The sequence below is a fragment of the Pezoporus flaviventris genome, unplaced genomic scaffold (genome assembly GCF_033815535.1).
Source record: "Pezoporus flaviventris isolate CSIRO_AGI_PZ_B2104156 unplaced genomic scaffold, CSIRO_AGI_Pfla_v1 ptg000078l, whole genome shotgun sequence".
Classification (NCBI taxonomy): Eukaryota; Metazoa; Chordata; class Aves; order Psittaciformes; family Psittacidae; genus Pezoporus; species Pezoporus flaviventris.
Window position 1 is genome coordinate 2154400 of NW_026892626.1, and position 24313 is coordinate 2178712.

The following is a 24313-nucleotide window of genomic DNA, read 5'->3' on the forward strand; positions in this document are numbered from 1 at the left end:
CCCACCCCCGTCACGTGACCCACACCAAGCCACGCCCCTCGGGACGTGCGTGGCACGCCCCCCAGCGGCCGGTCCCGGCGCGGTAGCGATGGAGGCGGACAGCAGCGGTCGGGACAGGGGGTTTATGCGGAGCCGGAGCTCAGAGCTCCGGGTTGCCGAAGCCGAACCGGAGCTGGGCGGCGCGGAGCTCCCGCAGTAGCGCGTCGTTCGTCAGGCCCAGCTGCGGGGAAAGGGGCGGGTCAGGCGGGGCAGAGGCACACGCGCACGCCCCCGACCCCCGGACAGAGCCGCCGTGGACAGGGGCTACAGGCAGGGCAGCTTTAACCCTCCCATGGCTTCCTGCCTCAGCCCTTCCGTGCTGAACCATCGAACTCAGCTCGCAAGTCAAAGGGCAAACGCTTTGACCAGCAGGTCAAAGGTGGTGATCCTGCCCCTCTGCTCTGCTCTCATGAGACCCCAGGTGCAGTTCTGCCTGCAGTTCTGGTGTCCTCAACGTAAGGAGGACACGGAGCTGCTGGAGCAAGTCCAGAGGAGGACATGAGGATGATCAGGGGCTGGATCACTTCCCGTATGAAGATAGGCTGAGAAAGTTGGGGCTGTTCAGCCTGGAGAAGATAAGCTACATGGAGACCTCATAGCAGCCTTCCAATAGCTGACAGGGGGCTATAAGTAGGCTGGAGAGGGACTCTTCACTAGGGACTGTATAGTGATAGGACAAGGGGTAATGCATTTAAAATTAAATACAAGAGATTGAGGTTGGATATAAGGAAGTTCTTCCTTGTCCCCCATGGCAGGGGGTTGGAAGTGGATGAGCTTTAAGGTCCTTTCCAACCCAAACCCATTCCATGACTCATAGTGGGGCACACTCTGGCCAGTGCCTGGTCACACACTGCCCTGCCCTGCCCACCCCGCAGCGGCGCAGACACTGACCTTGAGGACGTACTTGTAGCACTGCTCTGCCTCCATATGTCGTCCTCCCTGGGGAAAGGACACAGAGCAGTGAGGACATCATCCCATGGGAATGGTGTGGGCCCTCAGGGAAATCACACATGGTAAGAAAGCTCAGCACAAAGGATGTGCCCTGGGGGAGTGAGTGCAGCCAGTGATGGAGGGCGCTGCTATGCTCATCAGAACGTTTCACCCTCTCCCAGTACAGCCCCCAGACTTTACCACCACCATCTACACCATGTTGTTCAGGCTCATGAGCTGTTGCAATAGACCATGGGGGTGGCGGGCTGGGCACTCACGTGCAGGCAGATGAGGGAGAGATATGCCCACACTTCCGCGTTGGTGTTATTGAGGGCATTGGCTTCAGAGAGGGCATCTTCTGCTTCCACCATCTCCTTCAGCTTGAGAGAGAGAGGACAGTCATGGATAGGAGGCAAACAGAGGGAGAAAGGTCTTTAGAATTGCTCTAACAGCCGAAGGTCTCAGTGCAACAAAAGCATCTGGCAGGGTTTCACCAACAGGGATGTGGGGAAAGGATTTAAGGCAGAAACAACCAGTTACCCCTGGAGCCAGCATCCAGCATTCCGGTCAGAAACATAAGCCTCTCACTGCTGACTCCCGACCCCCCATGGGAGCACCCGCTATTTACATATCAGACCCAGGCATAAGGAAAGCAGTATGAACACCTCAGCCTTGGGGAACTGAGCAGTTGAACACAGGCTGAGAGAAATGGTCTTGTTCAGCTTGGAAAAGGCTCCTTAAGGGGAGACCTTAGAGCAGCTCCAGTGCCTAAAGGGGCTACAAGAAACCTGGAGAGGGGCTTTGGGCAAGGGCCTGTAGGGACAGGACAAGGGGCAATGGCTTTAACCTGACAGAGGGGAGACTGAGATGAGCTCTTAGGCAGAAATTCTTCCCTGTGAGGGTGCTGAGGCACTGGCACAGGGTGCCCAGAGAAGCTGTGGCTGCCCCATCCCTGGCAGTGTTCAAGGCCAGGTTGGACAGGGCTTGGAGCAACCTGGTCTAGTGGAAGGTGTCCCTGCCCATGGCAGGGGGTTGGAACTGGATGAGCTTTAAGGTCCCTTCAGCCCAAACCAGTCTGGGATTCTATGATCCCTCTTCCTGCTGCAGGGTGGCTCAGGGAGACACAGGAGGCAGTGCCCAGCAGACTGCAGCCAGCTCCCAGGCCACCACTCACCTCTCTGGCTCCCAGGGGGTGCATGTTTGGCCAAGGAGGAAACAGAATTTCAAGTCCTCTCCCTGTTTCTTCCCTCAGCCACATCCCAATGGAGAAGCCTCATGAGGTGAACCCCTGGTTGATACCGCACTGCCAGGGGCTGGGTGTCCTAGGCAGCCTGTCACAGATGCTAGATTCTTCCAGGCAGGGAAAGCACTGAGATTCCCGACATTCTGCCTAGTTCCTTTGTGATGATGTGCAGGTCATGGACAAGTGCTTGGAGCAGAACTCAGGCCTGGCTGGGTTACATGTTGTTTGGACACCCTGGGGAAGGCTCTTGGCAGTGGGATGAGGGGAAGTTGCTCTAAAGCAGTTGTGGGGGTGACTGCTCCAACATCTCCTGTACCAGCAGCCCATGGTGCCAGGCAGGACCACGCAGCGCAGCACACAGCACACGATGGCCCTCAGGAGCGTTCATTTCACAGGGAGCTGAGCTTTAGTTTGGGAAAGGGGAAAAGCAGCCCAGGCCACATCACCAGTTAAAGGAAGGTCACCTGTAGGCACTTACCCTGTAGCAGGCGATTCCCACCCCCAGCCAGGTGAGGCAGGATGCGGAGTTGTCGCAGGCAAGCAGGTAGATCTTCTTTGCCCGGCCGTACTGCCACAAAAGGTACACGAGCACGTTACTCTGCAGCAAACACATCGCTGCAGACAGCACCCTCTTTCTCAGGAATGGGTTCAAACTTAAGCAGGGGAAGTTCAGGTTACATGTAAGGCAGAAAGGCAGAAGTTCTTTACTGTGAGGGTGCTGAGGGTCTCTGGAGCACAGGTTGCCCAGAGAAGCTGTGGCTGCCCCACCCCTGGCAGTGTTCAAAGCCAGGTTGGACGGGGCTTGGAGCAACCTGGTCTAGTGGAAGGTGTCCCTGCCCGTGGCAGGGGGTTGGAACTGGATGAGCTTTAAAGTCCCTTCCAACCCAAACCAGTCTGGGTTTCTATGAATTGCCAAACACCTAATTCCCATCTCTGGTGGGGTTTAGACCCCCACTGTTCCCACTGGGGGGCGTGGAGCCTGCCTGCTGCCCCTGCTGTAGTGACTCTGTGCTGGCAGGTACTGGTACAGTCAATTGGTGTCTGGGATGATGAGAAATGGCTCAGCAGCACCCAGAGATGTTGCAACTGGGATGTAGAGCTGGCACAAAGGAACACAGCACTCCAGAAGGATTTGCTGGCTTGTGGTATGTTGGCTATGGCAACAGCTCATGGTGTTTCATACCCATGGTCTGGTATCTTCTGCTTTGTGACAGATTCCCTTTTGCCACTCCTGCTGGCTCCTCACCAATTTCTCCTCCAGGTAGATGGAACCCAGGCGCAGGTAGACGAAGTGCATATCCTCAGCATCCTCCATAAACCCCATGGTTCGCTCATAGCACTCCTTTGCCTCACCAAAGTCTTTCTTCAGGTAGCAGAGGTGCCCTTTCTGAGCCCAGACATTTGGATTCTGTGCACACAAAGCCAGGAGTGAGATGTGGCTGGGAGAAGAGAGGGAGGGAGACTGGGAGAGGGGCAGGGACCCTGTCAGCAGCAGAAAGGAAGAGCTGAGCAGTGTTTAATTACAGCAGGGCAGATTTCTATGTACAGAGTTAAAACCAAATCAGCAGCTGCCTGCATGACACCAGCAATGGGAGCCCCCTCCAGACGTTCCCTGCACAGTGTCCTGGTCATGCCAGGCTCCCCAGGGATGGTGAATGTGCAAACTGCATTCAGGATTGTAAGCTTCCCCCTGCCTTCCATTCAACCTGCCTTCCATTCAATGTGACTCCCCAAAGCCACTTTCCCACTGTTGAATAGCAACCTTGTTCCTCACGAAACAGAGCCTGACCCACTGATAGAAAGAGGCTGTACGCATTCAAAGGGAAAAGAAAGGCAGATGCTACAGGGAGAGGCATCCCCACTCAGAAATGCTGCCTGTCTATGTGGGAGAGGACAGGAGGCAAGTGATCACACACTGGGTTACCATGCAGTCAATCCTAACAGCCTCACAGAGACATTCTTCACATTTGGAGAGTTCCTCTTTCAGCAAGTAAGTCTGGGCCAGCGCCAAATAGTACCCACTGGAGGGACCTCCCTGGAGGCTCAGCAGCTCGTGGGCAAGGGCCTTGTGAACAAACTGTGAAAGAAGGACACCCATCATGTTAAGAGAGCAGGCAAACCATGGGCACCCCAGCAGGACATGGCAGGAGGGCTGACTCGCACTTATTTGACTTCCATGAACACAAAACACGCAGGAGATTTCTTTCTTTATCCTTTCTTTAAATATTTAACTGCATTACTTCTAGTTCTGGTTTGCTTTAAGCAACTCTTTCTGCCATGTAAAATTAAGGCAGGCAGCATCACATGGCAGTCAGAGAGATCCCACAGAGCCGGCTGTGTGGGAGAGGGACACTCCACAGGTGACACAAAACTTACTCTGACATACACAAGTGTCTGAAACAAGGAAGGAGTCTTGGAAGCATCACACTAACGCATCTCACCACTTCTGACTTGGCTGCTCCCTCAGCAGCAAGCAGTGCTGAGCTGAGCACCCCAAGAACCTACCTGAGGGGACCACGTCCACCACCAGCATTTTGGGCTGAATGGGTTTGCATTTCTGGGTCGGTTTGCTCCCTCTTTCCCTCAGCATTAGGAGTAGCCACAGCTTGTTCTCCATGCCCAAGAAGGGGGTTTGCTGGAGCTTGCCACCAGCTCTTTGGAAGAAGACCAAACCTCCCTTCCTACTCCTCCATTCCACATTGAGCTGACCTGGACAGCATTGGCTTTCATCAGGAATTCTACTGTCTTCTTGAAGATCGTGCAGGGAGGTTGTCCAAGTCCTGAAGCAGGGGACGGTGCTGCAAGAAGACGTGTCCCTGTCAGTTCCGGGAAGGGGGGGGGGGGGGGGAGGGGGGGGGAGTTGTGTTTCAGAAGCCAGAGCAGGGCCTGAGACCCTGGCAGGGACAGAGGAATCCCAGCAACAGAGTGTGAAACCCAGGAGGTGGCAGGAAGGGCTGAAGCAGGGATTAACTCAGTGTTCCTGTCTGAAGGGTTTAAGTTTTGTGAGAGATGTGAAAAGAAATGATGCTCTAGACCCAGTAACTTTCCAGTCCAAGCTCAGAAGAAGAAAAGGTAGGAATTTATGAGTGAGGCTTCTCAGAGTTAACTACTATGAGGCCCCTGCCCCCTCAGACCAACCCAATGGGACCCAAAGCACCCAGTGCTGCCATCTCTTTGCCACCCCTGAGAAAGTGGAGTTGTAGAGGAGGCAAATCCCACAACACATGACCAGGGGAGATCCACAGGGACAGTTTAAGAGCTGGCATCTAAGGAGGGAGACATCTAAGTAGCCAATAAAGGCCACTGGGTGCACTGACATGTAGGGAGAGAGCTGTGTTCACCCACTGGCTGTCCCTCCTGAGATGTGCTGCTCTGAAAATCAGAATGAACCTACTTTGTCTGGAGATTCCCAGCTAGGGAGAGAGAACAAGCCATGATATCTTGACTTGGCATCAGGAGAGCCACAGCTCAGTGCTCCCAAGGTACTCTCCTTCATCTCCATACCTTTTGGGGCTGCCTCTGGTGCTGTCGCCTCTTCCTTGGGTGTCCCACAAGCCAGGGCAGGCTCCGCCACCTTTGTCAGTTTGTCAGCAGAACCATCTGGAACCTTCTCTGGAATGAAACCCCCAACAGCTATTAGATGCAGTTTGCCATAAACTGCCCAGTTTGGAGCATTCTATGATTCTATGATTCTGCAGAAAATATAAAAGATCTACAAGATATTCAGAACTGGGAAGAAGTTTCTTTGTAGGAGAGTCTAGTGTTTTGAGTACAACATTACCTTGTGAAGGTAGAAACAGGTATAAATAAGGCAATATGGAATTGGAACAGGTTGGCCCTAGCACAGGTTGCCCTGAGAAGCTGTGGCTGCCCCATCCCTGGCAGTGTCCAAGGCCAGGTTGGATGGGGCCTGAAGTAACCTGTTTTAGTGGAAGGTGTCCCTGCCCATGGCAGGGGGCTGGAACTGGATGAGCTTTACGGTCCCTTCCGACCAAAACCAGTCTGGGATTCTATGAATATCTCTTTCCTCATAATGAGAAGGGGGAAAAAAAAAGGCAAATGACATGAGGCACTGGGCATGGAGTGGTAATAACAGTAAAAATAAACATTTCCTGCAGCCTGGCCACATATCTGGGCCTTGGGACAGCAAGTCTTGACTCAAAGTTAGGCTGGACTCAGTGGGGTTCCAGAGGAAGCCTAATGTTCAGGATCACTACCCAGCAGCTGGTTTGTCCATTGAATTGATGAGGCAGTAATTTCCAAGCTGCATTGGGAAGTCACAGCAACAGCTTTGGTTAAAGCTAAACCTGGGTGAGTGTCATGTACAACTGGCACAGGGGCATCTGGGCATCTCTGCCCTCCCAAAGCCTCCAGAGCTACACTCCTCCAAGCACTCTGGCTGCTTTGCACACTTCAGTTTATCAGTGGCACTGGTCTGGGGCAGGAAAATAAGTTCAAAGACTGGTCTCTTTAGTAGGTTATGGGTAAGACAAGGCATGGGCTGTGCTGCTTTCAAGAAGCTTCAACATTTGAAGCAGCACACTTGTGCTGTTATTTCTCACTGGTGAAGTTGTGGTCTACTGTAGCTCACAGACCACATCTTCCCTTAGCCTTTGTATCATGGCAATGGTTTTAAACTAAAAGAGGGAGATTCAGGCTGGATATGGGAAAGAAACTCTTTACAACGAGGGTGGGAAAACAGTGGCACAAGTTGCCCAGAAAGGTGGTGGATGCCCCATCTCTGGAGACATCCAAGGCCAGGCTGGATGTGGTTATGGGCAACCTGATGTAGTTGAAGATGTCCCTGCTCACTGCAGGGGGGTTAGACTAGATGAGCTTTGAAGATCCCTTCCAGCCCAAACCATTCTATAAATCTATTTCTTCTCTTAGAAATACTTAGAAGTGTCTCATCCCCTTCTACTGTTCACCATCTACCTCACTGCTCTGAGCCCCCACTGCTGGGGCACCTCCTGGTTTCACCCAGCATTACCTGGCAAGTGGTCTTCTGGGCCTGGGCTGTGAGACCTCATACACCCAGCAGAAATGTTTTTTTTTTTACCTCCTTCTCCCTCAGCAGCCTCAGGGATGCTCCTCTCCTTGGCAAGCTGTGCTTGCAAGAGCTTTTTAGCCTCACGGAAGGCCATTTCTGCCTGAATATTATTATCCTGCAGCTCGTAAAACAAACCTATGTGAGACAGAAAGAGAACTGCAAGCAGACATCCAGCCTTAGCAAAATCCTTCCCTTAGCCCTTAGATTAGAGAAGGGAGCAGCAGCAATACTTGGCTTTAGAGGAATGCCTTGAGCACACAGGCTGCTTGGTTTTGTACCTGAAAGTGTCCAGGCCACCACACTGGATGGCTCCAAGCAGCAGGCATCCTCAAATAAAACCTCTGCCTCTTCATCGTGCTGCAGCATGGCAGCTGTAATCCCACACAGCAGCAAACTGGGAACAGGGACAGGCAGGTTAGCCTTGCAGGACACCCTCACCCACCCGGCCACCCACCAGGAGCACACAGCACCTCCGGATGTGATTGCGATCCAGAGAAAGAGCCTGCTGGAAGCACTCATGGGCTTTGGTTGTTTCCTCGAGCAGGAGGCAGAATGCCCCATAGTCCAGCCAGCACTCGATGTTGTACTGGTCCTTAGCTATCCTCTAGACAAAAAAACTATTGCTGGAGTGAGGAGTGCTGCAGTTGTGCTCAGAGCACACACCCGACTGGAAACAATATTGGAGTGACCACAGCTTTCTTCTGGATACCCCAGCCCAGTTTAGCAACAACCAAACCCTCATCTACATCACATGCTAGGATTTCCCTTAACTGGGATTGTGCTGGGCTTCCTCTAAACTTCCTTCACCTAACACACATCCTCCAACTTCAGTTGACATCCTCCTAGCTTCCTGTTGAGGGCCCAGTGTCCCGAGTACTGACACTGCGTGCCTTTTGGAGCAGCTCACCCCATTTGCCCTGGCCTCGAGGCTGACACCCTCAGTGACCTGGCCAGGCCCTGTCTCACATCCTCCAGAGAGCAGCATCTCCCTAGAAAATCCCTCACACACGTTCAGACTGAGTATCCTGGTCACATTCTCCTCCTTTTTCCCTGCACAAGTCAGGCCTGTCAGCAGCACAGGCCCCACACTGGCTGCCAGCCCAGACACGTGGGAGATGATCAGGAAAGAACAGGGGCTCCTTTACCTGCTGGTGGTAGAGAGATGCCAGTTTATAGTCCTTGATAACTTGAGCCTCATGAGCAAAGAGCCAGAGCTGCTTCTGGGTCACTTGGGATGGAGGGGCAGAAGGAGCAGCTTCCTCAAACAGCATCTGGAAGGAGTGAGACAGTGTTACCCTGGAGAGGGTGAGAATGGTTCATCCCAGTACAGCAGCAGTCCCCAGTCTGGCACTACACCGAGTACAGCCTGATATGGCTGGGGCTGAATGGCAAGATGTCCTGTCCTGTGGTGGGACACATTCTGTCATTCCCAGGTACATCTGCTACACAGAGACAGCAAATATCCACTACTTGCAACTCATAGAATCATGACAGAATCCCAGACTGGTTGGGTTGGAAGAGACCTTAAAGCTCATCCAGTTCCAACCCCCTGCCATGGGCAGGGACACCTTCCACTAGACCAGGTTGCTCCAAGCCCCATCCAACCTTACCTTGAACACTGCCAGTGATGGGGCAGCCACAGCTTCTCTGGGCACCCTGTGCCAGCGCCTCAGCACCCTCACACGGAAAAACTTCTGCCTAAGAGCTCATCTCAACCTCCCCTGCCTCTGAATGTGGCTTGAGGCCCACGTGATAACTGCAACTAAGGAAAGCATGAGCCTGTGTTTGTCTTGAAGGCAAAAGTCCCCTGGCTTTCACTAGATGCAGTGTCTAGCCGTGGATCCACAGTGAAGTCGTATCCCAGCTTTCTCCCTACCTGGTTCAGGGCCATGTGCATCTGGTCCATGAGGTATACGTAGAGCTCACTGAGGAACGCCTGGAATTGCTCCTGGCTCTCAAATGCCATGGTCTTCAGGTATTTCTCCCTCACAATCTTCACTACAGCATACTGTGGAGACATGAGACTCTTGGACAAGACTGGTCCCCCTGTGCCCCCCCTCCAACTCTGCAATCATGCAGAGCCACAACACACTGGTTGTGTCTGAAGCTCCAGCTTTGTTCTGAGGAAGAATTCCAGCCTAGAACTGATAAAAGCAAGCACGGGTGACCTCCTTTCTCACCTCCTACCCCTGGCTCTCCCTGACACACTGGTGCCCCTTTAGGAACAACATGTGGGAAGGCTCGTCCCCTTGACACACAGAAGGGGTCCCCAGGCAGAGCACGGCCAAGGCTGACCAGATGACAGGGGAACCCCTTTTTTCTGCCAGGGCAGACTGTGAGTGTGTAAGAGTAGGTTTTGCCTTCCTCAGGCTATTAGCATGGGGCAAATGGATATGACCAGCTTTGGAGTCTCCCACCATTGACAGGAATGATTCTTCTGGTGTGTGATCAAAGCAGCTTTGCCTGCTCCATTAGAAGGAGAACCTGTCCCCCCAACCATGCCCTGCAACAGCCTCAGCTGGCAGGATGGGTTCTGGAGCCACACATCATGGAGCAGCAGTTACTCACTGAAAAACTGCCAGGAGAAAACAACTAGAGAAGTGAAAAGCACAAATGGACTCTTTACCTTTAGCTGTTCCTTAAAAGCAAAATATTTGCCAGAGCTGTTCAGCTCAAAGTTGAGCTGACGCTTCTGTTCCTCCAGGGTTTGGTGGTCTGTCGTTGTCTGGTCAGGCAGCTGCTTCCCAAAGAGCTCATGGCATTCATTTAGGATGGCAGCAGCAATGCTCCTGATGTGGTGGTGATAATCTTCCACAGCCTACGAACAAATAAAGAAACAATCACCCTTCACAAGGCACTCATGCCATCAACCTTGAAATGGATTTAATTTCACCTCCCACGAACTCCACCTGAGGCAAGTCCCAGTTAGTCTGTCACTCATCCCTTCCTGTCCATGCCAGAGGGCTGTGAATACATCTATGTGTAAATACAAAAGAGCTCCTTCATAATTAGATACTGCTTCTGCTATACTTTTCCATCAGAACCCAGTATTTCAGTCATTGGTGTCTCTTCTATAGCAGTAAAATTGGCTGTAAGAAAAACATTTTCTGGAAGCCTTTTAAACCCATGGGCAGCCCTCTTCAGCAGTGTCTAATCTCCATACTCTCAGTGGCAGAAGCTTCCATGTGCTGTGACAATCAAAATATAGCACTGGAAGCACTCCAGACAGTCCAGCACAAATCAGTTCTGCAGCAGCACTGGGGCCAGTCACTGCAGTGCTGCTTCTTCCTCGCTGTGCATTGAATTCACCATTGTCCAGGGGCTACCTGGGGACTTTCTCCTTTGATGGCTGCTCTGTGCGCACAGATGAGCCAGCGCTGTCAGATCATTTCCTGAGGATGCGTCACACAAAGGTCCTCAGATATTCTGGTGACCTGAGAGTGCTCAGGGCTGATTCTGTTCATGTTTGTCTGGGTCTGAGGAAGCACATGGGCTAATCTGAGACAAGAAACTGCTGGGACTGCCTGGGGTAAATCTAAGGTTTGCCTCCTGAAAGAAGGTCACAGTGAGGTGGCAGTCAGTCTCTTCTTCCAAGAAACAAGGGGTAGGACAATAGGAAATGGCCTCAAGCTGTGCCAGGGGAGGTTTAGACTGGATATTAGGAGCAATTCCTTCCCCAAAGGGTGCTCAGGCACTGGAACAGGCTGCCCAGGGCAGTGGTGGAGTTGCCATCCCTGGAAGTGTTCACAAACCATGTAGACAAGGCCTTCAGTGACATGGTTCAGTGGTGGCCTTGGCAGTGCTGGGGAAATGGTTGGACTTGATGATCTTTTCCAACCTAGTTGATTTTATGATTGAAGGTTTCAGTAGCCTCTTTCTCCAGCATCCTGTTTCCTTCCAAACACCCCCACTGCTGCCTTCCCTGCTCTTGCTACATCTCTCCACTTCGTATGGGCTGCGAACATGAATGATGCAGCCCAGGAATGTTTTCCTAAGGCATACTACTGCAAGGATAACACATCCAGAAGTTTCCTTTCTGTGTATTTCCTCGTCAAACCTCATATTGCTGTGGAGCTAAGATTGAGAATGAAGGTTCTGTGTGAGAGGTATGAGGGCAAGAAGAGGTGGCAGAGGCAAGGCCACAGGCTCCTGCATGTACCTTCTGGGCTCCTGAAGTCCAGGGAGGCAGCGGAGGGCGAGGAGGAATCATTTGCTTGACCCTGTCAGTGAGAGGACAGAAGAAATCACCCTGTAGAACGTTCTCACTCTATGGCCCAGGCCACCACTCCAGCAATTCTCAACACGTCGTTGTGTGGTTATGGCAGGCATTGACCCCTTGGCACTATCCCAACCCTGGCTGTACCACTACTACAGTTAGAGTTACACCAACCTTTCAAATACTCATCAAAACCCCATGGGGATTACCAGAACTTTTACCGAAAACTTATTAAAACCCTTGGTGTCAAAACAGTGTTAATTCATTGAGATTTTAATCAAGATTTCCTGCTTGCTGATAGCCAAAACACCTTCAGTCCTTAGGACACAATCCAGCCCACCAAGCAAAGGTGTGATGGCTCCTGCCCAGCTAGCAAAGCAAATTGCAAGAGGCTGACAGAGGATTTTGGGTGGGGCCCAAGAAAGAGAGCCATGCTTTTCTACTAAGTCATGTATTTAAATGCCCTTCCCCCAAAAAGATCTGCTGATCTCCTCTTCAAGGACATATATATGTGGCATCTGCTGGAGCTCCCCAAGATTCGGAGCCCTTCCCATGACTCAGGAGGGTAGATTTTTTTCATGGCAGGCCAACGTGGAGGAATTACACTGAATTCAAGCAAGTTCCAGTTGGGTAGAAATGGTATAAAAAGGGCCAGGAGAAGGTTCTACAGAGGTTCACCTTCTTCAACCTGTTCTTCCTAGGAGAGAGCAGGCAGCACAGAAGATGGCACTCACACTTTCTTTGCAAGGAATGGCTGCTGCTTTCTGTTTGAGAGAGACATACCACCTGCACTTGTCATACTTCATTCATTTGCTGCATTTTCTCTGTTTTAGTCAATAAAATGATACATGCTAGATCTTTTCTAAACTGAAACACAGCAGGGCTACCACTGGAGAGGAAGAAACTGCCTCAAATCAGACAGATAGGGTTTGAACCAAAGCAGCAGAGATGAGAGCAGCTCTGCAGTGGTTCAACTTGAAAACTAACAGAAGAGCTGAGGAATGGGTAGAAGACGGGGGGGGGGGAAATCCTGTAAAGGTAAAAAGCAAAAGATAGAATGCTATGGGGAAGTTAGAGCAGTGCTACTCAGGGGAGTCCACACTGGTGGCCAGTCCTGACGGAGCAGCACATGCAAGAGGCAAGCACACAGGGACTAGTGGGAAACAAAGCCCCGATGGGAACACAGGCACTGTTGTGCTTCTCTGGTATCTCTCTTTTTGAGAGGAATAGGAGGGAGATGCCAGCTGGGATGAACATAAGTGTTTTCCCAACACACCACATACCACCACTTAAGGAGTCTGGCCAAATCCTCCCCCTGATTCCAGTGGGCTTTGGCTCAGGCCCTCTCATGGTCTGTATGGAGCACTCCTAGGGGAAGCTTGCTGTGCAGCCCTGTTTCTACCCTGCAGAAAGGAGCTGTCAGCCCCAGCATCACAGCAGGGCTTTACGCACTGTTTGGTGAGCTCCTCTCGCAGTCTTCTTGGTACCAAGGCCTTGTACAGCTTTATCTCCATCACCAGGAATGTTCCTGCTTCAACATATTGCTATAAAGATAAATATTGCTGTCTCAGTGTCATGCTGTCTAGAGCCATTACAGTATGATGGAAGACTGAGCATATAGCTACAGATCTTCAGCAAATCCCCTTCAAGCTGCAGATACAGCTTGTTTTATAACCTCAGAATGATTGATTGAAGCAAAATTCAGCTCAAGAAGCCAGTTTAGGAAAATGAGGAGGCCCAGATAATCAATCTGCTTGCAGAATGAATCTGCATTCTCAATGTTCTGAGGAATAAGTCAAAATTTGAAGGAACCCTTTTAAATTTAGAGAGACCTTCTAGCCCAGTGCTAGACTGCCCTCCAGCTGGACGTCACTGGGAGGACTCCAGGACAGCACTAACGTAAAACATTCCTTGTCCAGCTCACTCTTGAAGAATTTAACTGCATGCAAGGTGTGAGACACCAGTACGGTGATGGTCTGGCAAGTCCTCTCTTTGGAGGTGCATAATTACCTGTCCTTCAAGGTTAAGATGCATGGCATTTTCTGCTTCCCCAGTGCCATTTGGCAACTGGAATTTGGGCATGTGGGACATCTGTTGAAGAAGAAGAAAAGATGTGTCTTGTTTGAGATGTAAAAAGCCTCACACTTTCGCATGTCCAGGGTGTGAGTTGGACATTTCAGGCAGCAGGTACTGATAACACTATCTCCCAAAGATAATCTCTCAGTTGGCTGAGGCACCCCAGCATCAGTCCCTGGTTCCTCCAGCTACCTCTGATGAGGAAATGGAGCAACCGTGTTGCAGTGTGCCTCTCTAGACCTTACCTTCTTGTTGGTGCTTTTCTCTTTGTCTTCCTTCTGAGTCTTGTTGGGAGCAGCTCGGTCAAGAGGAGCACCAATTCCTAAGGTCCCTGAGCCCATCCGCGTCACACTGAGCTGCCCCCTAAGATCCTGGAAAATGCTGTGCTGGCTTTTGGTCTGCAAAACCAGAAGGAACAGAGATTCAAGGACCAGACTAGGGCTTCCCCACCCCTTTGCCTTAACCTCTCACATCACAAAACACATTGTCAGTGTCCTAAATGCATTAAGAAGCTACAGAAGCTCAACCTCCACTCCTAGTTCAGCTGTGATGCTCAGGGCCAGCTCTGATACCATATAGCTGTGAAGCCTCAGGTCAGACTATGAAACGAGCTTCCTGAGAACATCTCTGTAGGCGCTCTCTGACTTCTCTCAAGAGCTGCATTTCCACTGAGCACAGGCACTTGATTCTTGTTTGAGCTATGTGTTAGATAGGCTGGAACCCAGCCCTGGGCTGCCCTGATCCTGATCTGCTGGCCTGAATTCCTCACCTGAACCTGGACCTGCCTCACAGCTATGGACCTGCCTGATGGTGTAGACTGTTGGATGAATGTGACTACACTACTCAGGTCTGCTTTGTAACATTTTGGGTGCCCCAACCAGCCTTGCAATGATTCTCAGCTCCTACCTCACCTTCTGGCATGGAGCAGCTTCCCTGACACATGTCAAGGAGCAGGTTTGGCAGATTGTTTACACACTGTTTGATCACAGACAAGCTGCTCCCTCCCAGCCATCACTGTTATGTGAACTGGACTAGCAAGAGCTTCCCGGGAAGAAGATGGAGCAGCTGCACCAAGACCGCCTAGACCCAAGGAGCAGCCTAAAGCATCCACAAAACCAGAAGATGAGAGTGACAGAGTGTCACTTCACTGTGACAGATAAATGCTCCAGGACAATTAGAACAATGCAGCCACAAGGCCATTGTTCACATGGATGAAGCAGAGACCAGCAGAAAGCTGTGTGCTAAGCTCTGCTTTGCCACAGCCAGCAGTGGAGGCAGAGAGAAAGGCTGTAATTCACCCAGCTCCTGTGGCCTGGACAGCAGCACTCCAGGGAATGTAGGCAGAAAAACCAGGCCTGTGCATCTGCCCTCCTGAAACAAGCTCAGGTCTGGTCTAGGAGTGCTGGGGGAAAAACAGAGATGCAGCTGTCACTCTTAGGAACAGAGGTGGAAGAAAGGCAAAGACAAATAAACCTCCATGAGCTATAGCTGAAAGAGCTCCAGTGACAGCTTTTTTTGGCTGTTGCCTGGGGTAACACCATCCTTTTAGAGCCACTGTTTGCTTTGCCCAGCAGCACAGTTCATTCGCCCATGTTCCAGACTGGGGAGAGAGAAGCATTCTTACAGCTCTTCCTGCTCAGCTGCTGGCAGAGAAAAGAGTGGAGTGAGATTCAGAGCCTCTCCCAGCCTCCAAACCTGCCCATGCATGCCCAGAAATCCCCTGCCTTTGAGGATTCTTCACCTAAAAGCTTATTATTTTTCTCCATGATCAGAAGGGCAATGAAGTTTCAGAGTCAGCCTCTGAGTACCCACTGCCCATGTGCCTGCTCCCAAACACCACACTGCCTGTGCTGCCTGCTCCCAACCCCACTATGTGCAAACCCAACTTCAGAGCTGGGGCTGAGCCTGGCTGTCTGGTCTGCTCTCACCTTCTCAAACACTTTGCTGTCTTGGTAGGCACAGACACGAAAAGCACCTCTGATCTGCTTCACACCAGGGCAGAGCAAAGGCGTCATGTTGACATATGCCACACCATGGAAGGAAATCTTCTTTTCCTCATCTCCCTGGAAACATAGAGCAAGGGACTGAGACACTGAGTGGACTGTGATTCTCTGTAAGGAAACAAGGCCACTGATCCCATTAAGAAGAGCCCACAGAGCAAACTGCTGCACCGATGAGCCAGTGGCTCTTTGTCGCTGGCACACAGCCAAGACGACCTGGCCAAATACACTGGAGTCATTCAATATGTAAAATATCAATTCAATCCCAGTGCATGCAGGGCAGCTTTTCTTTCTCATGCCATTCCTCAGGGTGGTCTTTTTGAGATACAGCTGTAAGATTATCAACTCTGGGGTTAGAAATCCAAGTAACCCTATCAGAGGTGTGCATCCCTGATAGGAATGCTAAGGAGGTCTGAGTGTCTGGGGTAGCAGCAGACTGGTGAGGGTAAGTGACAAGGGTCTCCATTCTGGCACCAGTGAGTGCTGAAAGGGGTTTAGACAAACTTAAATGACTTTGCCTTGGAACAGGTTAGGACCCCTCATATAACCAGCTGCCATGAACAGAACCATTAGCTGAGGGGCTGTTTCTTTGTTAACCCACCCCAATTTTTGTGCAAAAGCATAATTTATTTACACCCAAGAGAGCAGGCATGAATTTCTTCAAGATGTTCCAACCCCATCAGCTCCAGTGAATTACCTTAATTCCCAGAAAGCTCCCTCTCCCTGACCCCTTCCCACTGGGCTGCCAAAGACCATCAGCCAGAGCTCTGTATGCTATAAGGAAAAAATATGATCCTTTGTCTATTTAACAGCTCTGTAAGGCTGATTAATCCCTTCACAAAGCCTGTAGCTCTCTGACTCGCTTTGCCTGGTTCAAGGCTGGTTTTGGTATTACAAAGACATTGAAAGGAAAATACTCAATCGCACAATGCTGCTCCACAAGCCAGAACAACACATCCCTTCCCACTTTACCTTGTCAGCTTTGCTGGTTTTCCCTTTGCTGGGTAAGGCTGCAGATACCCTGCAGACCTCCACGGGCCAGTACTGGCACTCTGCAATGCGCTTCTGCAGACTGAACACAAAGAAGGGCACTGAGAAGAGGCAGAAACAAAGCTGGAGAGCCACACCACCCTCCTTTCTGCCCCAAAACATCCCCCCTTGGGTTTGCTCCCACCCACTCGCATGGGACACAGGAAACACCCTCTGGCGACTGGAACATATGTGTTCTGGGGCAAGCTCGGGACATTTTCTTCTCCATCCACCACTGTGTGCATTTATGGCACAAGCAGCTATAAAACAATCATAAGATTAACAGGCTGGGTTTCTTCTCTCCCCTGGCTACTTCAGAAATGAAATGAATGCAAAGGAACATGATGAACTTTGGTATAAATCCTGAATTGCTCAGAGCAGGCAGACCCTGAGCTCCCATTCAATGTGCTTGGTAACTCTGAAATCAGCAGGCAGGCTGATGAAAGTATAGGGGGAAAAGAATTAAATAGCAAACCAGATAGAAGGGAATATTTCCACATGAGGACTAATTTGGCTGTGAAACTCACAGCGACGATGCAGCTGAGGCCAAGAACAAAGCAAGATTCAAAGAGGAATGGGATGCTCATCTTGATGTTGAGCATGTCTAGAGCTTTAAAGGTAACATCCAATAAAAAAGCACATGAAGAGTGCCTACACGGAGTGAAAGGATTTTAATGTACAGGGAATTCAGCAAAACTTAATTAGCAGCTCAGAGGAGAGCTGTGTGGGCCACCCTCCTCCATAACTCTGCTGTCCTTTCCTTCAAGCAGAGGGAGCAGTCACCACCTCCAGTTGCTGGCAACATGAGCTGGAGACAGCAGCTACAGGCAGTTCATCTCCCACTGTAGAACTAAGCTGCTCCAGCAGTTAAAGGCATATACCTGTTCCCTTGCTTGTGTGAACACCTCTGGCCAACAGTGAGCTACAGGAGCCATGGGAAGTGAGGCAGAACCACATTTTGATCATGTAAGAAGTGTGAGAGCACCCGCATGTTGCTGTTCCCTGCCTTAGGTTACCCAGATGAGTGCATTCTGGGGTGGTTTATCCCCACTGCTCCATGCTGGAAGGGAAGCTCTCAGGTCCCTTACGTGACTACTGCAGCAGGATCCAGGTAACAACGACTTTCCATGTCCCACACAACTCTCTTCATGCTTTCTGCTTGGATCCTAAATTCCCTGTCCTGTGAGAAACAGCACATGGTCAGAGCCAAGACAGCAATCTACATCATTCCCAAAATGTTCCCTGGGGGAGAATGGAAGTCAGACAGAGGAGTCCAAATCACCATCATCATAGCAGAGTAAGCGAGCAGCCCTTCCTGCAGACACCAGAGCCCATTCATATTAGGAGCCTGGCTCACAAGGAAACAACACAACTTTCAGCCCAGCAGCTGAGGGCTGGGTGGCTTTCTGGGCACCAGACCTGCCCCATAGTCCCTCAGAACTCTCCTCTGCTGTCCTAGGGGACCCATCTGTGTGTGTGCACACTGTGCAGAGCACCGACTACCTGCTTCCTCCTGTAACAAGTCTATGCAAGTCTTCCTCAGTCCTTTCAGTGAGACTGGCTGGTTCTCTCCCAGCCATGACACTGCCAGTCCTTCCTCACCTCTCCATTTTTGAGCTCTCCATCCTCATCCTCATAGGGACCACCAACAATGAAGGAGTTCGGTATGCTCAGAGCGCCAGGGGCCATGATGTTAGCAAGGGGCCACTTTTTGGGCCGGGGTAATGGCTCTTTCTCACCAGCAAGCTTCAGGATGCCATTCTTGAAGAGCAAGGGGAGTTCTTTCTAGAGAAACATGAGAATGAATGGACTTGCATGTCCAACACAAGCAGGAGCAAGTGCCAGCTGCACTAAGCTGGGTCTAACAAAGCAAAGCAGCAATGGAGGGGCCTGGCTTGGAAAACCCACTCCACCACACACAAAGAATGGAGAAAAGCCAAACAAACAGCCACATGGAAAAGAACCTGCCATTTCAATCCAAATCTTGCTGAGCAGACCTTGTTTTGTGTTTGACACATCACACCACGGAGACCCCAAGCACCCACAGCAAAGGTTGCTGTTGCACAAGCACAGGAGCTATACACCCCACGGCCTTGTTCTATGCTGCATAGTGTTGAAGCAGCCAAAACCCCTTTCAACGTGCCAGGACTGTTCCTCACCTCCCCAGCTGCTGGTACTTGCAAGCAAGCCATGTAGTTTTGCAGGGGCCCTGTGGCAGCAAATGCTTCAGGGATAGAATAAGCTGCCTCCAGTGTGATGCTCAGGAAGTTACCGTTTGAAAGCTGTGTGGCAGAAAGCAAAGGCTCTTTGGTGCTCACTGTCACTTCAAGGCCACCCTAGGAAACAAGGATAAAGTAGAACCAGTAACTTGACAATTATAACACTCCTGCTCTTGAGGGAGAAGCCAGCAAAAACCCAAGGCCAGAATGTATAATGCCTTCTTCCTCACCTCAAATATGAAAGAGAACAGACCAGCTTTCACGATGGGTTTGTCTGAATTGTGGTGATTTGTCTGGTTAAATTGAAGCCTGCTCGAGGCAGGGCACATGCTCCACAGGTCTCATAAAATGAGCCAGGGAGAAAGAGTGCAGGGATCTCATAAAGTGAGCCACAGCAAAAGAACATCACTTTTCGCCCAGTGATTCAGAGCATGCTGAGCCAGGGCCACAATTTGACTCTGCCCTATCTCAGTCTTAATTACCTGTCCCAATCCAATAGATGGTGTGCAGCGAAACTCAGCTGCTCAGCATTTATTATCTCTCCTCCCTAATGAGAGCCCCTCTCATACATACTGTGTAACACCTCTTAGATACAGAGAAGTTAGTGCAATCCCCTCCCCTTCAATTTGCTGGTGGTTTTTCTGAATCTCATGCTTTATTCACCAGGTACTTTTCAACCACCTGAATGAAAAAGGACCTTGCGGGGAAGGCAGTCAGAGCCGGTACAATAACAGACTCTGAGATATTTTACCCACAGAGAGGAAGACTAATCAAGCCAGGCAGCTAATCCTGCTGTTCTCTTTCTGGGTTTTCAGCACTGGGCTTTCCATCCTGAATGTTTTTTTACAGAGTGATTTGGTGGCTGCACACATTAACATTTCCTAGCACGATTCACCTGTCATAGGCAACAAGAGACAGACGTCAAGAGGAGAAGGAAAGGCCTCCAAGCTGGTAACACACAGTTTGTAACATCCGTGGTGAGCTGAGTCATGCTCATCTTCCCATTAAAAAGCAGCAGAGAGCTGAAGGAGCAAAGAAACAGTTCCAGATTTCACATACCTTGGCCTCTGGGTGAAGGCTCTCTGATGGAGAGGTAGGCACTGCATGTAAAGGAGCTGTGACGTGAAATGAACACTGTCCTGGAAAGAAACAGGAATGAGAGAGCACAGAGTGAGACCCTCTGTAGGGAAATTATGGCCTACTGATGTCACCCCATCTTCCCCAATGCTACAAAGAGCATTTTGTCAAAAGGAAGGAAGTGCTTAGGGTGGTGAGGCTCTGGAACAGACTGACCAGAGAAGTGGTAAATGCCCCATCCTTGGCAGCCCCATCCTTGGCCAGGCTGGACAGAGCCTTGGGTGACATGGTCTAGTGTGAGGCGTCCCTGCCCATGGCAGGGGGTTAGAACTGGTCTTAAGGTCCTTTCCAACCCTAATCATTCTATGATTCGATTCCTTTGCCAGGGATCCATAAGAAAAGATCCAAAAGTGCCAGGGATTAAGAAATGGTTACAGAGGCTGTGGAAGTCAGTGTTGTACCTTGCAGCAGAGGTAAAAGGTCCACCACAGCTTGGCCAAGAGGTGCAGTCCTGTCCTTTTGTTTCTTGTCCTTTTGCAACATTTCTATCACTGTCACTAGAGGGATGAAAAAGAGAGGAAGTGGCAGAGTTTCTCAGACAGCTTCAGACCAGCAGTTCAGGGGCTGCAAAGGGCAGCTCTGGCATATGCTTCTACTCCATCTCCCAAGGCTGACAAGAATAGTGAAGCCAAGGAGCACAGGCCAACATGAAAGGAGACCCTTCCAGCTGGCAGAGATGGGGACAGAAGCTCTGAGACCCTGCCACCACTGCAGTGCTATTCTTAATGTGTGACTCCTGCAGAGTCACAGCAGGCAGGCAGAGCAGGGCAGGGCAGCTGGTGACTCCCACCTCCAACCAGGGACATTCAGGTACTTACAGAGCACAGGGGTTTGTGCAATGTCATCCAGGGAGTTGGGCCCATTGGGGCTGCTCTCAAAGCTGGTTGTGAAATTGTAGTCTGCTGTCCCATTTGGCAGGACATTAGTCCTGGAGGACTCTCCCAGGACCACTCCGTTGTACTCCACGCACACTGAAGTGACTGACACATCGCTTTTGAGAGTTTTCTGTCAAGAAAAGGCACATTAAGCAGCTGGCTCTGAGGCAACAGCTCTAAGATCAAAGTTGCCTCTGCTAGGCAGCTCACTTCGGTGCCCAGGACAGGGTTCTCCAGTGGGGTCTTTCGCTGTTCCCTACAGGGATGGGGAACAGGAGCAGAGCTTAGCCTTCCCTGTCTTTTAGGAGGGAACTTTCCTGCTCCACCATGCTGTGACACCCCAGGGGTTATCAAAATCTGTGGCAGCAGAGAGGTCCAGGCTTCACTGCAAGAGAGGCAGTGAAAGACACAGCTGAAGCAAATCCTAAAATACCCCACTGAAGGGGTAATGGGCTCAAACTTAAACAAGGGAGATTTAGGTTAGATATGAGGAACAGATTCTTCCCTGTGAGGGTGCTGAGGTGCTGGCACAGGTTACGCAGAGAAGCTGTGGCTGCCTCATCCCTGGCAGTGTTCAAGGGCAGGTTAGACGGGACTTGGAGCCACCTGTTCTAATGGATGAGGGGGTTGGGACTGGATGAGCTTTAAGGCACCTTCCAACCCAAACCAGTCTCTGATTCTGGCTGATTCTGATATTTTTGTGCTTCCAGGAAGCTCAAGACTTTTGTAGGCTCCTCAGTCACACGGCTGAGCTGAGAGATCATTTGTGTCTATCACATGGCTGCCAACAGCCTGAAATGACAGAAGGGCTCCAGCAAGCTCTCTGGGGAGCTCTGCCATATGTTGCTACACCACCTTCATACCACTTGCTTTAAGTAGAGATGAGGAGGTTTCAGTTTCAAGGAGGAACATGGCTTATTTCTCCATGCAGAGAGCAGCAGCCACCACCCTGAACATGAGGCTGTCATACCCAAACCCAGCTTTTCTTTAGTCCTGAGCCACAGGGATGCCTGATCTCCACCCTCCGTTGTTGGTGGTGAGGTAATGAGTTCGTATTGGGTCTTGCACAAAAGGAGATTTCATTCACTTGGTTTTAATTCTCAGTCCTTCTCACTCTCCTTGAGCATACATTCTATGAATGGCTAAGCAGAAAAATCCAATTAACCTTTCCCTGTCCCATTAATTATCCTCGGCTCCTCTCTCATATTTATCTCCATTACCTCCAATTAAGCAGATTACACACTTCTTACAGCTGGATTTTTTTTTTCCCCTCATATTGTTGTTCTTACTATCACACTTTTGTAACCTTCCCTCCTTTTGCCAGAGCCATTTCTCAAGATGGAGCAATAAGAAACCACAAAGCAACATTCCAGGTTCAATTAATCCATGGGTCTATCTTTTTTAGCATTGTTTTTCCTCCTCATACCTTATACTTCTCACCTAAGACGCAGTTTGCTGAATCTGTCAGTGTGAGAGGTGCTCAAAAACTACAGTATAAAAACCTCAAAACCACAACCCAGGGAGTTGCTTTTGGTTTGCTGGTTTTGCCTGCTGCTAGAGCAGAAGTGGGGATTTGCATTTTCTAGCTGAGCTTCTCCTCTGCATTCCCTCCTAAATGCTAGTTCCTCTAGAAGACTTTAAGGCCAGCAGGGTGCATCATGCTGCACATGGAAATTGCAGGAGTCATAGTTTGATCAGAACCACCTCACAGTCTTCCCTCTAACTGCCCTGGAGCCACTGTTTTTTAAAAACTGGAGCCACTCTCTTGGTTTCAACATGATATAAACTGCTGTACCTGGGATGAAAAGCCAAATTTACATCCAAAGTGAGATCTTTGGAGAGGCATTTCTCTCACTGATACACATTTTTCACTCTGTTTTGCTTTAAAAAGCTGCCATTTACACAGAGATAGGCGGAGAAGGCGGAGAGAGAGATTTCAACCCATCTCTGGAGCATTGCTGAGGAGGTGCATTCCCCAGCCTACATGAATCACAAGCCTTTACTCTGTGCAAACAAGCCCTCAGTGGGGAGGAGGAAGCCACAGTGTGGCATAGCTGAATCCATGATATTCCCACCAATCCTTCCAGTAGTCTTATCACCTCGCAGCTCTTCTCAAACAGGATCACAGCACACCACATCACTCCAGCTTTGTTTATTAAACAATTTTCAGAACAGCTTTACCAGGTCCTGCGCCTTCAGCACTGTGATCTGTACTGGTGTTGGTTGTGACTCACTGGGAACAGATACAGTGGACTCTTTTCTGGAAGACAGCTCCTTTGAGACCTCCATGGCTCTGCAGGAAAACGAATGGGGAAAAGAAATACAAAACTGCTCAATTCCTCTCCCAGAAGCATGTGCAGGGCTCAGCAGCCATGGTTGTTGGCATTATTCTAGGCTTGGCTGTCAAAAAGCCACTGAAAGCACGGGGCTTTGTCAGTGAGGAAGCTCTAACGAGGAGCATAGGGAGGACATGTAATGCCAAAATTATGCCGCTCAAGTAAAAGGAACCCAGCTGCAGCTCCCAGCTCCTCCTGCACATGGGGAGGGCTTGGTGTGACTGCTGCTTTCAGCCAAGCTCACCCTAGTGCAACTTTAACCTGCCAGAGGGGAGATTGAGATGAGCTCTTAGGCTGACGCTCTTCCCTGTGAGGGTGCTGAGGCGCTGGCACAGGGTGCCCAGAGAAGCTGTGGCTGCCCCATCCCTGGCAGTGCTCAAGGCCAGGTTGGACGGGGCTTGGAGCAACCTGGTCTAGTGGAAGGTGTCCCTGCCCGTGGCAGGGGGTTGGAACTGGATGAGCTTTAAGGTCCTTTCAACCCAAACCTGTCTGGGATTCTGTGATTCTCGTTTGACTGACAGTGGAGCCTGTGGGGACAAAGGCCTCAGCTCCTGACCGGCCCCACAGGGCTCCCGCAGCCCGAGGCCCTGGCTCCATCCCGCCCATGGGCCTGTCTGCAGCACTTCCACCCTCTGGAGACACGGCTGGGCCGAGGGCACTCCTGTGACCCCAGCACCCCACAGCACCCCACAGCCTCGCGCCCCCCAGTTCCAGCCACCCCAGACAGATGAGCGGTACCAGCCTCCACCCCGGCGCTGCCAACCGCCTCAGCGCACCGTCCTGCCGCCACCAACAGCGTCAGGGCGCTCACGGCTGGGATCGCGGCCTCTGCCGCACCTCCCCTCCCCGCACCGGCCCGGGGCGCGACACCTGGCAGCGGCGGGGCGCGAGCCACGGCGTACCTGCCTCAACGGGAGGGCCCCGCGTCCGCCGGTAACCACGGCGACGCCACTGCTCCCGTGAAGTCTCGCGAGATCTCAGCACTGCACCACGTGTTTATGGGGCTCGGCCGTGAAGCCGCTGCTGCCGCCATGGTGGAGGTGGGCAGGCTGCGGAGGTGCTGCGGGGTAACGGAGTCACAGAGTGGTTCGGTTTGGTTGAAGGGACCTTAAAGCTCATCCAGTCCTATTCCCCCGCCACGGGCAGGGACCATGTGAACTTAT

The 24313-nt window shown here is 51.0% G+C and overlaps 1 protein-coding gene across 4 annotated transcripts; it reads right to left on the reverse strand.

The window, feature by feature from the left end:
• Nucleotides 1-107: 107 nt before the first annotated feature.
• On the reverse strand, nucleotides 108-23994 carry CFAP70 (cilia and flagella associated protein 70). 4 transcript variants are annotated; one of them, XM_061474194.1, is made up of 28 exons: nucleotides 23927-23994; nucleotides 22996-23107; nucleotides 20758-20944; nucleotides 20341-20436; nucleotides 19862-19941; nucleotides 18743-18919; nucleotides 18186-18368; nucleotides 17672-17763; nucleotides 16527-16626; nucleotides 15483-15617; nucleotides 13800-13952; nucleotides 13489-13569; nucleotides 12931-13022; nucleotides 11422-11482; nucleotides 9889-10080; nucleotides 9139-9270; nucleotides 8408-8533; nucleotides 7733-7866; nucleotides 7541-7656; nucleotides 7272-7397; nucleotides 5717-5824; nucleotides 4922-5010; nucleotides 4137-4289; nucleotides 3459-3620; nucleotides 2691-2780; nucleotides 1248-1349; nucleotides 931-1033; nucleotides 108-220 (listed from the first exon to the last, which is right to left on the reverse strand). In XM_061474194.1, exons 2-28 carry the CDS (start codon nucleotides 23101-23103, stop codon nucleotides 123-125), a joined length of 3276 nt encoding a protein of 1091 aa, XP_061330178.1. In that variant the 5' UTR covers nucleotides 23104-23107; nucleotides 23927-23994; the 3' UTR covers nucleotides 108-122. The 4 variants fall into 4 exon arrangements, with proteins under 4 accessions (XP_061330178.1, XP_061330179.1, XP_061330177.1 ...); XM_061474195.1 differs by having other exon boundaries at nucleotides 931-978; nucleotides 23889-23993; XM_061474193.1 differs by having other exon boundaries at nucleotides 23889-23993.
• Nucleotides 23995-24313: the final 319 nt, after the last annotated feature.

Excerpts from the sequence above, each read along its gene's own strand:
- CFAP70 (XM_061474194.1), bottom strand. The coding sequence starts at position 23,103 with ATGGAGGTCTCAAAGGAGCTGTCTTCCAGAAAAGAGTCCACTGTATCT. Across the intron at positions 11,483-12,930 it reads CGAGAGGAGCTCACCAAACA|GGTCAAGCAAATGATTCCTC; the intron begins GTGCGTAAAGCC and ends TCTCACTGACAG. Across the intron at positions 2,781-3,458 it reads TCTACCTGGAGGAGAAATTG|TACGGCCGGGCAAAGAAGAT; the intron begins GTGAGGAGCCAG and ends CTTTTGTGGCAG.